The sequence below is a fragment of the Poecile atricapillus genome, chromosome Z (assembly GCF_030490865.1).
Source record: "Poecile atricapillus isolate bPoeAtr1 chromosome Z, bPoeAtr1.hap1, whole genome shotgun sequence".
NCBI classification, from domain to species: Eukaryota; Metazoa; Chordata; class Aves; order Passeriformes; family Paridae; genus Poecile; species Poecile atricapillus.
Genome location: NC_081289.1, coordinates 26,353,492 through 26,369,094, shown reverse-complemented (window position 1 = coordinate 26,369,094; position 15,603 = coordinate 26,353,492). Strand labels below are relative to the sequence as shown.

The following is a 15,603-nucleotide window of genomic DNA, read 5'->3' as shown; positions in this document are numbered from 1 at the left end:
TTTTATGGAAAGGTGCAAACCGCTGCATGTATTAACCATGTATTGCAGGCTCTAGGCATTCCAGGGGCTTTAACGGGTGAGGGTAATACCTGTCACAGCTTATTTTAGCTGCTCCTGTAAGACTCTGTATGGCAAGAAATGTGCCTCAACTCATCTGATCTGTTTCAACCATAGGACAGATTAAAGGAAAAAAAACAAAGCAATGCAGACAAACGGATATTAGGAAAAAAAAAAAGAAGTTGGAGATGTAGACTCCCTTTGTTTCATAAAATACTCTCCAAAATAGTTAATTACAGAGTCTTCATTAAGACAAGTCTTACAGGACAATGTTGCCACTGTAGCATGTCTTCCAAGAATTAAGAAGCCTGGGACCCATCAAAAGCAGCATGACTTCACACTTATTTGACATCCAACATTTCCACTCCACCTTTCCAAGCAGGCACATAAAACTGGGTCTTACTGTAAAGAACTTAAAACACACCAGACACAGGTCCCTGGCAAAGCAGTTTCCCTGCTGCCTCAAGGCTGATGCCTGGATAAGAGAGGAGTCCATTTGGGAGGGGAGAGGCCTGGCACACAAAAACCAAGGTGTGACTGAACGAGGGTGGAGGAGCCCGCACAGGAAAGTTTAATATTCCAGAGGCACGGAAGCCTCTGAAGTCTGGGCAGCCACATGAAAAGCAGGTGCCTGTCCAGGCACGCGGATTATCGGAGAGGATGAGAAGCTCAGCACCACAATTACGCATCATCTTGTGACTGGTGTGAAAGCTGCCAGGAGCAAGGACGCTGCTGCACCCGAGCTGATGGCTCCCTCGAGACAAGCTGCAAAGTGCTGAGTGCCCAGAGCTGCAAAGGGAAGGCAAGTGAATCAGCAAGGGGCAAGTCAGTTCCTAAGCACTGTGTGGTGCAAAATTATATCAGCACGAAGGTAATGCGCCAAGATGAAAGCAAAGAGAGATGTTCCTTTGTTTATAAACATGCCAGAGACGAGGTTACTGTGGAAAGTAATTTTATTTCAGAATTCCACACACTCTGTCACAGATCATGCACTTGGACTTTCCCCTTTGCAAATCCACAGCCTCCAGGCCTTAGAGAGATGAGGCATCATCTCTTCACTTCTCACTGTGTGCCCACATGCTATGAATGAGGGCCCTAATGGCAGCTTGCCAGGGGGCAGAAAGCAGCCTCTTGTTTCCATAATTGCCTTTAAACATGGGAAAAAAAATCCATCTGACTTGAAAGATTAGCAGTGGAGCTCAGCAGCAGTGAAACCCACAGCTGAGCAAGTTGGTCCTCACCCTGTGGTTACAGGGAGTAAGACGACAATCTTATGGGAAGCTTGTGTGAGCTAAGCTACAGCAGAACACACGGAGACATTCTTGGAGCTGAGGCAGCCACCAGCCCAATGCGTGCCCTGGGCCTCTTACAATCAATCTGTCTCTGAGCTGCTCTGCCAGGAAGGTGGCCAGGAGCTGCCCTTTTCACATTCAGCTTTAGGTTCTCCTGCTCTGTGCTTCAGGTTTGACCAGGAAGTAGCCTACCTGTAGGTAAGACAGCCCTCCAGGCTGTACATCAACACATGTACTGCATTTAATACTGAAAGGTGCCACTTCAAAAGACTCTGCAACGTTCTGTTTGACCCACAGGCTGGGTGCAGCATTACTGGAAGTTTCCTGCATACTTACCCTACACCTTCTTCCCTGCTTCTATTGCCCCTTTTACCTGACCCTGCTCTCAAATTATTCCTAGTTGCAGTGTCCCTGTGACCCATCACATCTTTGGCCTTTGTCAAGACTGCCACTGCCAGGGCAGCTATTGCCTGCTGTGGTGGCTGCCTGTAGGAAGTGATCATTTGCCTCCTGAGAACAGGCTCATGGCTAGCTCAGAGGAGGGCAAAACTGAAGGGAAGAAATGATGGTGATGGTTGATGCAAGTGAAGTGGAGCAGAGTCTACAGAAAAGGCAAAAAGGCAGCTTCAGTCTCCATTTGATACACAAACTGAGCTCAATAGCAGCAAAAAATGGCCATAAAATATTAATTCATTAGGTTGCCAGGAAGAAGTAAAAGCATTCATGTAAAAAATTATATATACAGATATGTATGCGACAACTGTTCTCAAGTCATATCTCACTTTTTCTTGTTTTTTTTTTTTAATCTAGAGTTTTAATCATTTCCAACCACACTGCTGTTAAAATGTGAAGACCACAGTACTGGAGTCAGCACCAAGTGAGGGGTGACATCACACTGAAGAAATGAGCTTTGGGGGAACTCCTGACAACCCAGATATTTTAATATTTTTGTTGACCTTCAAGTAATTAAAAACAAGGGGAATTCCCCCCAAGAGTCTGTAGGCTCCGAGTCTCATCTGTCTGCTTTTAGGGTAGGAAGGCTGACATCAGAAAGGCAGTGGGGGGCAAGGGAAGGAAGAGGGGAAAAAAATCTGGGAACCAGAGTGAAGAGCAATCAACAGTTGACCAACACTGACTGCTGCAAAACTTACAAAACACAAAGTCATACAAACGGGATTCCTGTTAACTTTGATAGACTATAGACTTTTATATACACATACAGACTTCAAAGTACACATCTGGCAGTCTAGAAAATACCAGTACCCTAAGGATTAAATAATTTAAAATGCAATGTTGCATTATCACTGTATACAGAATGCTATCTGACACATTGGTTAAAATGGACGGATTGTCCGAGAAAGATGCTCCCTCCCCCACCTCACCAGCACTGCCTCTAAAAAGAACCCAGTGTGAAAGACTTCCCTCTGTGGTTCCACTCCTAAAATTCACCTTGAAACTTCTCTGTCAAAGATGGGGGAAGTTCTGAGAGGAAGGGAGGGGAAAAGGAGAAAAAGATTCCTACTCCCTCCATACCCTGCTGCTGCAGTACTCCACTGGCTAAGGAGGCTGGACAGCAAGGGTGAAAAAAGTTGCTAAAGCAGGGAAAAGGCAATTATGTTTCTGAAACAACAGTTAAGCTGGTCTTTTGAGATAGACACAGAGCTCCAGACATGGGGGACACCTTCTCTCCCACTTTTTGAAGACAGCAGGTGGCTTAATGCAGAGTCCACAGCCTGAGAGCAGCCACAGAAGGAGTGGGCAGAACTGCAGTGCCAACAGGCCCAAACACACGGGAAGGTGTGCCCTCACCAGCTTTCTAAGAGTATTTGTAAAATGGGAGCACTGGAAAGTCAGCACATGGGAATGAGGAAGTGGATGGACAGCCCCAGTTCTGAGGAGGAGACCAAGGCACACAGAGCAGATGGCAAAGCTAATATATCCCTAAATGCCAGCTTTGTACATGTATCCTAATACCAGTGTACAGGACAGAACCTTGCTGATGACACCAGTTCAGTTCTGTCACCTTCACAGCCTTTAGAGCTGGTGAGAATCTGGCTTGTGTGTGCTTATTCCAAAGCCCTTTGAGGCATGTAGTCTTGTTTCTACCTTCAGTAAACCAGAACAGCCCTAAGGTCTTGGAGAAAAGATGAAAAAAAAATCCCCATTCCCATGGGTGTCTCCCACCCCTTCCCTATAATCACCCTCTCTTCCTCTAGGCCAGAGACAACTGAAGAGCTGCCTTGTTCTCCACTCCCGAGGCCATTCCCATTAGATCTGGCTAGGCAGGAACAGCAAGCTCTGCTCCTTCAGTCTCATCACACAGCCAGACCACAAAGGTTCCTTCCTCCCCTGTGACAGCTTCAACAAGAATTGCCCGTACAGGAGGTTGTGCTGAAGCAGACTGGACAAATTTTGGCCCTTAATCCTGAACCCAGCTTGCAAAGGATGAGAAAGCTCTGTGGGAGCAGGAGCTGTGGGAATTCTCCAATTTCAAGCTCTACAGCCCTAAATATTGCCAGTGTAATCATTATCCACTCAAAAATACAAAAAGAACCCTATCCAAAATATCTCACTCAGTCTGCCCTGCATGACTGGGCCAAAAGACATAAAAGAAAGGAAAGTGAGACAGTGTGGGAGAGCAGAGAGAAAGAAACATGGGGCAAAGTCAGGCTGGAGGAAATTAAACAACCTCAGTGCAAGTTTGCTAAAATCATCACTGGATTTACCAGCCCAGTTCCACCTTCTTCAGACCAAAAAGGGTTTGCTGCACTAAGTGTACTACAGAAGAAAGAAGTGCATAGTTTGGTTAATTTTTTGGTAGACACTTAAACTCACAGAATTTATGTGAAGATCTCAGAGCAGTTTTAGCCTCTCTTCCCTAGCCAATGGGTACCTGTTGGGGCAGAGATGGTGGAAATGGACCAGTAGCACCAAGAAATTCAGTGGGAGCACCAACTCCACAGCAGGAATTACTAATGAACCAAAAGTGGGGAGTGATGAAGAGAGGGAGAGAGAGAGAGGGGGAGATAGGGAGAAGTGGAGGAGACATAATTCGCAGTAATCAAAGTCTGCATTGGCTAAACCCTATCAACACTTCCCTAGGTAAGGCCCCATTACGTCTGCAGCAAGACCTCTGGCTCTGACAGAGAGCTGTAGAGTGTGTAGCCCAACTCATCCACTTCTTCGGGGGTGAGCTCTGAAAACAAGTTCACCTTGGGGTTCAGGGCACTAGGGAGGACACCTGCCTCCAAGTAGCGGATCAGCCCCTTCAGTGCCTGCAAGAAGCGATCAGCCAGCATGTCCTGGGACCAGTCGGACTCCTCCTGGGAGAGGTGCAGGATGACATTGGTGAGCTGGCTGGCAGTGAGGTGTCCCAGAGCTGGGTTTAACTTGCATACTGCTTTGAAGATCTTGAGGCACAAGCAGCGACAACCAGAATCGGCCTGGTCCAGGGCGTGGAGGCGAGCCGTTTCCGCTGGCCGCAGGCTCAGTCGCCACAAGTTGTCATTCTGGGCCAATCGGTGAGGTTTGGCAACGAGGACAATGTCCCCCAGTGTCAGGGATGGTAGAAAGTCAATAAAAAGATGTCGATCTGCATCATACTGGACTTCCAGTGTCAAATCTGCTGGGGGAGCTGCTGGACGGATCACATAGTCCAACAGACTCCCAATTGCTGGCCAGTTGATGGACCCAGCTACAACTTTCTCAAATGTGTCTGCTACAGTTTTGGGGGAAAGGTAACCTCCCACCACACAGCGGTCCCAGTAGCTGCTCCCGCGAGGAAAGTACTCTGGGTTTTCTCGACGCACCAAGTAGAAGCCAGGAATGTTCATGATAGTGTCCTCCCCGGGGATACACGACCACAGGTTCTGCTCCAGCATGAGAGGTACAATGAGCTGGATGTGGTCAGCTGTCACTACCTTTCACAAGAGAGAAAAGTCAGTAAGAATAAGCTTTCTCTCTCCACATTAATTTTATTCACCACCTTTAGATAGCCTTCTGTCCAAATGAACCTGGAATAAGGATTCAGCTGTTTCACTCTCCTCTCTGCGTGGGATTCCCAGCCTCCCTTTGTTCAAAGGCATTCTGAAGGACTATTTCCAACAATCAGTGGGATAATTCCAAGGTAAAGCTGAAGCTAGTGCTTACGTGGTATGTACTATTTAGAGACCTGACATGGACTGAATATAGATGAATCATTCTGCCTCATACTGCTCTAAGTCTGCTCCTTGGTCGTGAGATGCAGCTGGCCTAGGGCACGACAACGCCACATGACAATTTAAACAGGAGACAGAATATTAAGTTTCTTGACAAGCTTCCGTTGCCATGGTTTAATAATCCAATGCTACAGCTAGGTACACTGCCCTCACCTGGTCTGCCACATTGTTTGGAAAAAGGTCATTAAAGATCCCTTTTCACCAATGTGATTAAAACCCCAGGTCTAAGTTTCACTGGACATTCCATGCTCCATTCCAGAGCTCTGACTCAAAGAAAGAAGTGTGCCTCTGAATCACTCACTATAGCCATGGGCATCTTGCCATCAGGGAGATATTGCAGCAGGGACTGCTGTCCAATCCAGGTCTGTCATGCATTTAAAAAAAAAAAAAAAAAAAAAGGGTAGGAAAGACCTACATGAATATATGGGAGATCTAAGAGAATATAATGTATTTGGATGGTTACAGAAGGATGGAGAGAAAACAGATGTCTACCAGAGAAACAGCAAGAAAAACACAGCTAAAAGGAGAGACAGAGGGGAAACAAAGAAGGACTGAGATATTTTGGAGAAATAAACCAGCAAAAGCAAAGGCTTTGCAGACAATGACAGAGCAGCCTGGTCATGCCTGTTCAAACAGCACTGTGGAAATCATCGCCTGGCTCCACAGCGAGAAAGGCAGCACCAAGGGCCTTATTACTGAGGAATGCTGTGCTGAGCCAGCAGTGCCAACAGGGAAGCCTGAAACGCCGCTGCGTGGTCAGCCTCCTGAATAAGGAGCCGTGATACTTCCCCAGGAATTACCTGCAGGTCATCGTAGAGGCTGCCGCTGAGGTACATGTCCCGCAGGGGCATGTCGGGCAGCTTGGCGCGCAGGAAGCTGCGCAGCTCCGTGCAGATATCCACAGCCGCCTGCTTGGCCCGAGCCTGCTCATCCGCCGGGATCGCCACCCGCCGCCGGTAGTACGCAAACAGCTTCTCCTGCAAGGACAGGCGAAGGCGGGATTTCTTCAGCTCCACCTGACTCCTCCTGGCACATGGCTTGGGCTTTGTGGGTCGAAAAACGTCTGCAAGACAGAAGGAAAACTGTTGAGGTTGCAGCTGATTTCTCTGTGAAGCGTTCCGCAGAACAGAATCTGCAGCGCGTAACTGCGGTCTCCCAGGTCTCAAAAAGCCCTTGGCAGACATTTTGCAGGCTTTACGCAGGTACCAGTCCAAAGTGGCATGCTGAGGAACTTCAAAGCATACTATAAAGAACATCAAAACGGAGGAAAACAAGTTACTAGATTCAAAATTTAGCCACACTAATATTGTGTACAAGGATCTTTTTTTAATTGCTAAGTGGGCAGTATCAGGTCAACTTCATCAAAAATTCAGTGCTGTTACCAGTTTAAAAGCTTTCAGTGTGATGCCACAGCAGCGAATAAAACACTTTTGAACAACCATCATGATCTCTTTGAGTTTTTAACATTGAAACAGATTATTACAAATTACCAGCGAAATCCAGTCCTGACTAGCATATGAGATCAGAGAAGACTGTGCCACCTGGAAATTAAATAGCTGTTGGGAGTCTGATCAGCACAATTATTGGGATGATGAGCTGACAGATCCTGGGGCCATCCCAGCTCAGGCCATCATAGTTCCAGTGATACTCCCCTGAAGCCTTCACTGGAAGAAGACCAGAGAGCCCACTCAGAGGCACAATGCCACAACACAAGGTTTACACTGCCATCTGCATTACTAAACTATGTCTGACCTGCACAGATTCTCTGAGCCCCTTTTTTTCTGACTAGTTTCTCAAAGAAATGAATCAGTGCTTCTCATCCATTTCAGATTTCTCTTAACATGGACAAAGAGTCTCAGAAGTTAACAATGAGAATTAAAGGGGAATTACAGATCTAAGAGAACTTGGGAAGGGCTGTGCTACCTAAGGGGTGCAGCAGAAGTGGTCCCATTAAAGCAAATGGCTGTTGCAGATCTGTTTGGTGTGGGCCACACAGCACTTGAGTAATGGCTGACCAAGCTGTACACATACCCATCTAGCCCAGCCTCAGAAGCTGGGTGCTGTCTCTTGTCCCACTGGGTTCTTTTGGACAGATTTGAGCATTTTTGTGTTGAGGAAATAATGCACAAAACCATCGGGAACTGGATTTTATTGCCTATTTATGAGAAAAGGTTTTTTTCCATACTGAGTTTTAATTTACTTCTAATTGAAGAATTTAGAGACACCATCATTAATGTTTTTATTATTCTGTCCACATGCTTGGGGACTCCAATCAAATTATCTAGGCCCCATTTAACACAGCTGTCTAGTTTTCAATGTTTCCTCAGCAAAATACCTACTTCCATCCCAAAGATAACTTCCTTTAAAATAATCTGGAAATCAAGTTAATAGCTTGATTCTGATTTTTAGTTTAAATCTCAAAGTGTAAATCTCCTGAAGTGAGTGAACAGGGATAGAAAGTAAAACCATTGAGAACAAAGAACAACCACATGTAACAAAACATGGCTGGATTCTAAACTATTGATTATCCCACCCAGAAAGAAAACTTCAGGACACTTCCTATAGAGTATTGAAGACAGACACAGTGATAAGCAGCACTAAACAGGGAAATGTCGATCCAGAAATTATTTGGAAAATGGTAGCAATAGAGGAAATAGTTATAAATTGTTAGTAGATCTACAACTCGAATACTCCCCCCTTAAAAAGATGCAAGCAAACTGGAATAACCCAAAGAAAGGCAAGAGAGTGCCTGAAATGAATGGAATAGCTTTCTATCAGGAAAGATTAGATATTCAGATTGAAAGAGAAAAAATGGGGGAGAATAAAGCTTAATACCATGAAGTCATGAGAGGAACGAAGAGTGCAAATAGATGACCCATTACTGACTAGCTCCCAATGACAGTTATGATTCTTGAAGTTACCAGTGGACCTGCTTAAAAGAAAAACATAAAAATCTGGGACAGACGGGGTATTTCCTTCCCTGTATTTCTTTAAACAAATACAGGGTTTATAGGCCTGGAGGATTCTGTGATGCAGGAGGATGGCCATGCCTCTTACCTGCATCTGCAGCTGAAGGATCAGTGGGAAGGGTCTGCAGGGAGCGGCTGAGGCTGGTCTTCATGTCCTGGGTCAGCAGGCGTGAGGAGGAGCCCAGCCAGTTTGGCTCTTCCCAGCTTCTCTTTCCTGACTGGCTCAAGCGAGTGGGGCTGCTGGGAGCACTGATTGCCCGGTCGTACATCTAAACCAGGAAGAGTTTGAGTCACCGAGGGCCCAATGCTTGCATTTCACCCAGGCCACTGCCGGCGCCCCGGCTCTTTTCACTGCCCCTCCCCGCTCCCGGAGCCGTTCCCGGTGCCAGCCGTGGCACTCACCCGCTTGACGGCCAGCGTGGCGATGCCCAGCATGGCGGCGCCCCCCACACCCAGCACCAGCCGCGCGTTGGCCAGCACGAAGTCGATGGCGGTGCCGATGCCGTTGTCATCCTTCTTCCCTTTGCGCTGCCCAGCGCCTGCCATCTTACCTGCAAGGAGCGGGAACGTTACGCGCCCGGGACAAAACGCCGTACGGATGGCTCACCCCCTTCTCCCACCCCTCACACCCGCTGCTGCCGGGTTTCACCACAGGCAGGGCCCACCCAACCCTGCACCCTCTCTAATTATGTTCCCTCAAAGAGCTGCTTGTTCCCAGCAGTGCCAGGACAGTACTGACCAAGCAAAGTCCAATACCTGAGGGAACACATCCAAATTTGATGTGAGGCTACTAATAATTGAAGAGGTTTAATGAAATAAAGTACTTTGCAATAAAATTTCCACAGTATTTTGCAATAAAATCCTGCATATTAAGCAAAACCCTGTAACTATTCAGATATTTTTCTTGTAATTTGTGCTTCTCAATCAAAACACAGCCAATTTATTTTTTGATTTCTAATGTAACAAGTGTGATTTTGCTCACAGGCAAGGCAATACAGGGTTGGTCAACTGTATGGAACAAAGTGGAATATTCCCCAGGAACTGACAGGCAAGGCAGTCTCAGAGCTTCCATTCACAGATTAATTTCTGAATAATGCCCAATCCCAGACACTTCAAAGACACCCAAGAATCAACAGCAGAGACTGTAACACATGATAAAAGGAACAGCTAGCTCCCTTGCCTTCATTTGATGTTTATTCTTGCCCTCAAGGCTGGTGGGTTTGACTCTCAGACAAATCATGTAAAACACTGACATGAATGTTTTCTTACATGTGTACTTTTGTGTCCTCAAACTTCCATTTAACCTGACCTTGAGATTTAATTTATATATAATAAGAGTCTCTCTGGCCAACATGGCCTCAAGCTGTGCCAGGGAAGGCTCAGGCTGGACATCAGGAGGAATTTCTTCACAGGACAGGTGATTAGGCATTGGAATGGGCTGCCCAGCAGGGTGATGGAGTCACCATCCCTGGGGGTGTTTAACTTGGACGTGGTGCGCACTGCTGTGTTTTAGTTACAAGGTGGCCATCAATCAGAGATAGCACTCCGTGATCTCAGGGGCCTTTTCCAACCTCAATGATTCTGTGATCTTGTAAAGCACATTTTACCATCACTGTACCCATATGTGGATCCCCAGTGAACCTACATGAAAACACCAAGACACTCCTCCACTGTGACTTTAGGTCTGCTTTCTGAGTCTGTGTCCAAGGTTCTGAGCCTGCCTGCCTGACTGAGGTGGTTTAAAACTGCCCTTTGCTTTTCCTAAAGCCAAAGCAGGGGGGGATGTTCCTGCTTGGATGAACCAAGAATATATTCACTTGTCATCCCCAAGCAGAAAAACCCCTGCACTTTCACAAAGCTCATTTGTAACAACAGCATGAAGAACACGGTTATATCATTGTAAATGACCTACCTGTGACCTAATGCATTTGTGAAGAGAACAGGAGAGCCCTCCTGGTGTGCCTGTGGAAGCACCTTCAGGACTTCTTCAAGAAAGTGGTGGGTAGTGAGTGTTAATCATCTCTTCTGGCTGGCGAGGGGATTTTGGAAAGAAGAGGCAGGTAAGTGGGACCAGCGGGAGCTACAGGGAATCTCTAAACCAGGCCCCCGAGCCTGCTCTGCAGGAAAGCCTGTCCCTTCTCCAGCTGCCTTTCCTTGTCCTCCAGCCGCTGCAGCCCCTGGTTCCGGCGGAACTCGCGGCGGATGGAGGCGAGGTAGAAATCCCGGTCGGTGTAGCGCAGGCCGCGGCCGCGGCGCAGCAGAGCTCGGTACAGAGTCAGCACCGCCTCCCGGGACCACGCGGCCATGGGGGACAAGTGTGCGGCGCGGGCGGGCGACCTGCAGAGGAGTGACCGAGGGGCGGGATCCGGGTCAGCTTCTCCCTTCCCGAGGGACCCGCCGGCAGCCGCCTACCGCTCCTTAGCGGGCCCCGCGCGGTGCCAGGGCCGCGTGTCCAACGGCGCGGGGTAACGGCCGGGCCGGGCCGGGGCGCGGGGCCGCTGCAGCCCCGCGGGAGCAGCGCGGCCGCCCCGTTCTCACCGGGCTCCGCGCGCGGGGCCGCTCCGGGGCCGCTCCCGGGGTCAGCCGGCAGGGCCGCGCTTCCGCTTCCGGGCCGCGCCCCGCGCCCGCCAATGGCAGCGCCAGCTCCGCGGGCAGCGAGCCGCGCGCGCCTGAGGCGGCGGCGGCGCGGCGATGCCGCCCCCTGGCGGCCGGGAGGGAGCTGCGCGTGCCCGTCCCAGCCCGGCGGCCCGGGATGCTCCCGGCCGGGAAGGGCCCGCTGGCAGCCCGGGCTCCGTGTGCCGTGTGGGGCTCCGTGTGCTGCGGAGCTCCGTGTGCTGCGGGGCTCCGTGTGCCCTGCGGGGCTCTGTGTGCTGCGGGGCTCCGTGTGGGGCTCCGTGTGCTACAGCCCAGCGCGCTGGGCTGCTGGCCCCGGGAGACAGCGTGTCTGCCGTGCGCGATGGAATCACGGATTCCGTGAAGTTGGAGAAGACCTCTAAGGTCATGGAGTCCGGCCTCTGACTGAACAACACCTTGTCAACCACATCATGGCACTGAGTGCCACGTCCAGTCCTTCCTTAAACACCTCCGGGGACGGTGACTTCCACCACCTCCCTGGCAGCCCATCCCTAATGTCTAATTCCCTTTCTGCAAAGGAATTCCCCGTAATGTCCAACCAGGCCCTCCCCTGGAAGAGAGCAGTGGGTCAATGCTGCATCTCAAGGTACTTCTGACTTCTGGGATGCTTTTTACAGACTAACTTGTCAAATTCAAGCTCTTTATCTCCAAGGAGCCCCCAGAGACCAGGGCCTGGTCTGGAAGTCTCAAGGCTCTAGAAGGGCAGTAGCTGGCAGTCTCTCTGTGGTCTGCCTTAGCTGATGGAAGGAGACTCCTAAAGCCAGAACTCTTGCTCCACTGTCTGGGTGCAAATCCCACTTTTCCATTTTCACCTTCTCTACTATGAGGGGTCTCTGGGGCATATATATTTCTCCTTAGCCATCCCCTCCTCCCTAGGTCCTACCTAAATATAAAACATAATGTGCTGTGCCTCCTCTGGAGGGGAGGGTGAAAGAGCAAATGGTGTGTGACAGAGGAGAGCCACATCACTTCACACAATTCTCAGCAACACTAGATATGACAGTGATAGAACTGAACAGGAAGAAAAACAGAAGTTCTGGACTGGCTCACTCTGTGCCAATCTCCTCTTGTTCATTTCCTTTCTGAGATAAACAACCCGATCGTTTTGATCTCTCTCTGAGCGAATTTGCCATGCCCCTAATCAGCCTTTTCTGAGAAGGGCTTACTTGAACTGCAGACAGTATTCCCAGAGAGGCCGCACTAGTGATTTACATAATAGCATTATCATATTTTCCATATTATTCCCACTTTCTTCCTTCTGCATGCTAATATTTTGTGTGTGCTTTTTTTTTTTTTTAACCTGCAGCTACTCTCAGAGCCAGGGTTTGTGTGACATCCTTATTATTTCTTGGTCTGCTAGAGAACATCTGGAGCTTTGTAATTCTTATGTGCAATTAGTTTTCCCCTCTTCTGACCTTGCACATATCCAGTTGATCCTTGGCAAATATGTGGTGTTCCCCATTTGCCACATTTGCATTTTACTCAGTCCTTTTTGATCTCCTTAAGAGTCAATAGCTTTGAGTCATCTTTAAAAAAAGTTCAATATATTGCTCGTCTTTGTTTCCAGATCATCAGTTCATATACTGGGCTATCCAAAACCTTGGAGGCAGCATTAATATTCCCTATTCTTAACTTGCTGCCAGAATGAAAATCAGTCTTTGGACCTTCCTCCCAGCTTCCTTCCTCCTCCTTGGTTTCTTAGTCCTCAGAAATACTTCCCTCCTCACAAGTGAGAATACTTCCCTTCTCTGTTACCCTTGGGCAGGTGTGCTGATAAGCCCAGTCCCCAAAGCTCCCAAGTCTGGGTCAAAACTTGAGCAGCCACATGTGGCAAACCCCTGGTGCACTACCAATGGGATCTGCTGGGTCAGGCAACCAGTGATGGACTTCCCTGCTGTCCTCCTGCCACAGCAGCCAAGGACTGCCACCTCCATAAGCGCCCCTTTCTCAGCCTGGCCTGCTTGGGTTGTGTCTGTTTTGGTGTTTCTCTCTGTTCTTTCCCCCCCAGGCTGGCTGCCAGCTCCCGGGCCCCTCGCCAGCAGCTGCGTGTGCGTGTTGTGAGCTCCTCCACCCACACTGTGCATCGTCTCCAGAGTGCCCCAGCCCCTGCAGGGACATCACTCGCTGTGCCCGCTGCCCCTGTGGGCTGCCCACGCCTGCATTGTGTGGGCAGGGGCCTCAACCTGCCCCTTCTCTCTTGCAAAGAGGAGGGTGAGTGTCAGGGCTGAGCAGCACATGACTGACACCGCTCCAGCTGCCCTGCGAGTGCCCGGCCTCTGATGACATGCTGCGGGTTGAAAACTTGAACTCTGCCTTGAGACAGTGAAGCAGGATCCCCCCTGCCTCCAGGGTTTCCCAAACTCCGCTGACCCACTGCACACAGCTGGTGGGACCCACCCAGCACCCCCAAAGGCTTGTGCTGCCCTGAGGGCCCCAGGGCCCTGTTGCCTGCAGAACCCTGTTGCCTGGTGGCTTTGCCCTTGGACTCACTAGGAATGGGGTTCCCCCCTGATTCCAGCCTGTGTCCCTGTATGAAAGGGAATTTACTTGCTCTGACCGAGCCAAGTGCAGGCAGAAAGGAGTGAGCAGACCTTTGTTGTGCTCCTGGAGAGCAATAACAACCTTTGTTTCTCAAAATAACCAAGTGAGCCTGAAATATCAAAGGCACCATGTGTGACAGGGAGCAATAACCCATGCTGTTACCTGGAGTAAGATTAAGACATTTCCCCGTCCTCCGCCTCCTTGGAAGTCTCCGGAGCCACCACTCCTCTGCTGGTCTTCTGATGCTTACAGCCAGTCCTCCCACTCAAGCAGCCACTGCCACAGGCTTTGCTGGCCACCAAAAACAGCAAATGGCTTCCCCTGAGCCTGGCTTGCAGCCTCTGCTCCTGGGAGCCAAGTGCCATGCCCAGGACTTCCCACCAGCCATTTCTGCAAGGGCAGGACCATCCCTAGCCAGGGAGACATCCCTGTGCTGCCTGTCACCAGCCAGCAAACCCTCTCTGGGCAGCAGGGAGGTGAATGTGAGCCTCAGATCTGCAAATGGCATCTTGGAGGGGCTCTGCAGGGATGGGAAACAAACTGTGCTTGGAAGCAGAAGGCTGGTCTCTTAGGAAGAGCCTGGACAGCAGTTCTAAAATGCAAAGAGGAAGATGGATAGTGACCCATTAATTGTATCTGAGCTTGAGCTTAATATCCTTAGTATCTTCTAGTACATGGACCTCGTAGGGGGCCTTTTGGCAGTCTCAGCCCTGTTCAACAGCTCTCTCCTTAATTGCAGCCCTGTTTCTTTACTTTTTGTGAGCAGTCACAAGGATTAATGGCATTTGGGCTCCTGCTCTGCAGCTGTGACGAGCTGTGGGGGCAGAGGCCCAAGAGTGGTACACGTGGCTTCCTTCCCTGAAGCCCCAGCAGCTTCAATGTTGAGTGCATATGGGAAGGAAGACAGGTGGTGTGGGAGGAGAGACCACTGGTACATAGCCACCTTTCAAGAAGCATTCCTGATTTAGAGCTGAGATGCACATTTTAGCATGGACAGTAAATATTTGATCTGGAAAGCCATGCTCAGGGTATGTTTTGGGTATGTTTTTGACAGGAGGAAGAAGGGAAAGGTCCCAGCCTCGCTGCAGCTGAAGTGGGGCTTTTCAGATCCCCAGACTTCCATCCCTGCAGTGCAGGGGGCTGCAAACACTGTCAGCAGCAAATGTGTGAAGCAGAGCTGCTGTCCCTGTGAGGGGCTGCACTGACTGTCACTGAGGAGGCTCGGTTTTATTACCTAACACATTGAAATTGCTTCTGTAGTACTTTCACAATTGGTCTGTGCTCACCTTCACTCCCAGCACAAATCCTGTTTCTTCAAACAAATTTCCCTGTGGCTGGGTTTGTTTGGGACTTTTCTCATTATTCCCTGACTAGTAAGATTCCTTCCCCTGGCCTCCCCCCCCCCATTTTTCACTTTGCACCTGCTGCATGCTGCAGTAGGTTTACAGAGCCATTCAGAGACCCTGCTTTTGTGAGTGCTGTTGTCCTTGCAATCTTGCATCCCTACGACAGCCCCTATTTTCTGCAGGGAGTGTCGGCAGAGAACAGAGGGCTTGCAGCTGGTGGTACCACCTGCCTGAGCTGAGCTGCACATGCTGACCTCAGGCTTTCTTGTGCTCCTTCACCTGCTGTGTGCTGGGATGAGGCCACGCCGAACATGGGATTTTGATTTGTGTAAGGGTCATCTGGACTCCAGCATCAGATGTGGTTTGGCCCCATGTATGTATAGACTACCTGAGAAGGGCATGGCTGCTGTATCCTGCTGCTTCTCTTCTTTTTCTAAGCAAAGGCACCTATTGCACACCTTGCTCCATTAAATAATGGGCACTTAGATTTATTTCTGTCCCATTTACCAGGTTTTGGTTTTGCTGTGGTCTGACATTCACTTCTGGG

The 15,603-nt window shown here is 49.4% G+C and overlaps 2 protein-coding genes across 2 annotated transcripts; both read right to left on the bottom strand.

Moving 5' to 3' along the window:
• Nucleotides 1-992: 992 nt before the first annotated feature.
• Nucleotides 993-10,584, bottom strand: LOC131593072 (mitochondrial dynamics protein MID51). The gene is made up of 5 exons (XM_058865270.1): nt 10,448-10,584; nt 8,938-9,086; nt 8,624-8,804; nt 6,367-6,629; nt 993-5,269 (listed from the first exon to the last, which is right to left on the bottom strand). The coding sequence occupies exons 2-5, from the start codon at nt 9,079-9,081 to the stop codon at nt 4,463-4,465; spliced, it is 1,395 nt and encodes a 464-aa protein (XP_058721253.1). The 5' UTR covers nt 9,082-9,086; nt 10,448-10,584; the 3' UTR covers nt 993-4,462.
• A 44-nt stretch (nt 10,585-10,628) lies between these two features.
• Nucleotides 10,629-11,139, bottom strand: LOC131593073 (mitochondrial ribosome and complex I assembly factor AltMIEF1-like). The gene has a single exon (XM_058865271.1). It carries the CDS (start codon nt 10,839-10,841, stop codon nt 10,629-10,631), a length of 213 nt encoding a protein of 70 aa, XP_058721254.1. The 5' UTR covers nt 10,842-11,139.
• Between the last annotated feature and the right edge of the window lie 4,464 nt (nt 11,140-15,603).

Coding starts and splice junctions, on each gene's coding strand:
- LOC131593072 (XM_058865270.1), bottom strand. CDS start 9,081: ATGGCAGGCGCTGGGCAGCGCAAAGGGAAGAAGGATGACAACGGCATC. Junction 8,805..8,937: donor CCACGCTGGCCGTCAAGCGG/GTGAGTGCCACG, acceptor TTCCTGGTTTAG/ATGTACGACCGGGCAATCAG. Junction 5,270..6,366: donor GCCTCTACGATGACCTGCAG/GTAATTCCTGGG, acceptor CTCTTGTGAAAG/GTAGTGACAGCTGACCACAT.
- LOC131593073 (XM_058865271.1), bottom strand. CDS start 10,841: ATGGCCGCGTGGTCCCGGGAGGCGGTGCTGACTCTGTACCGAGCTCTG.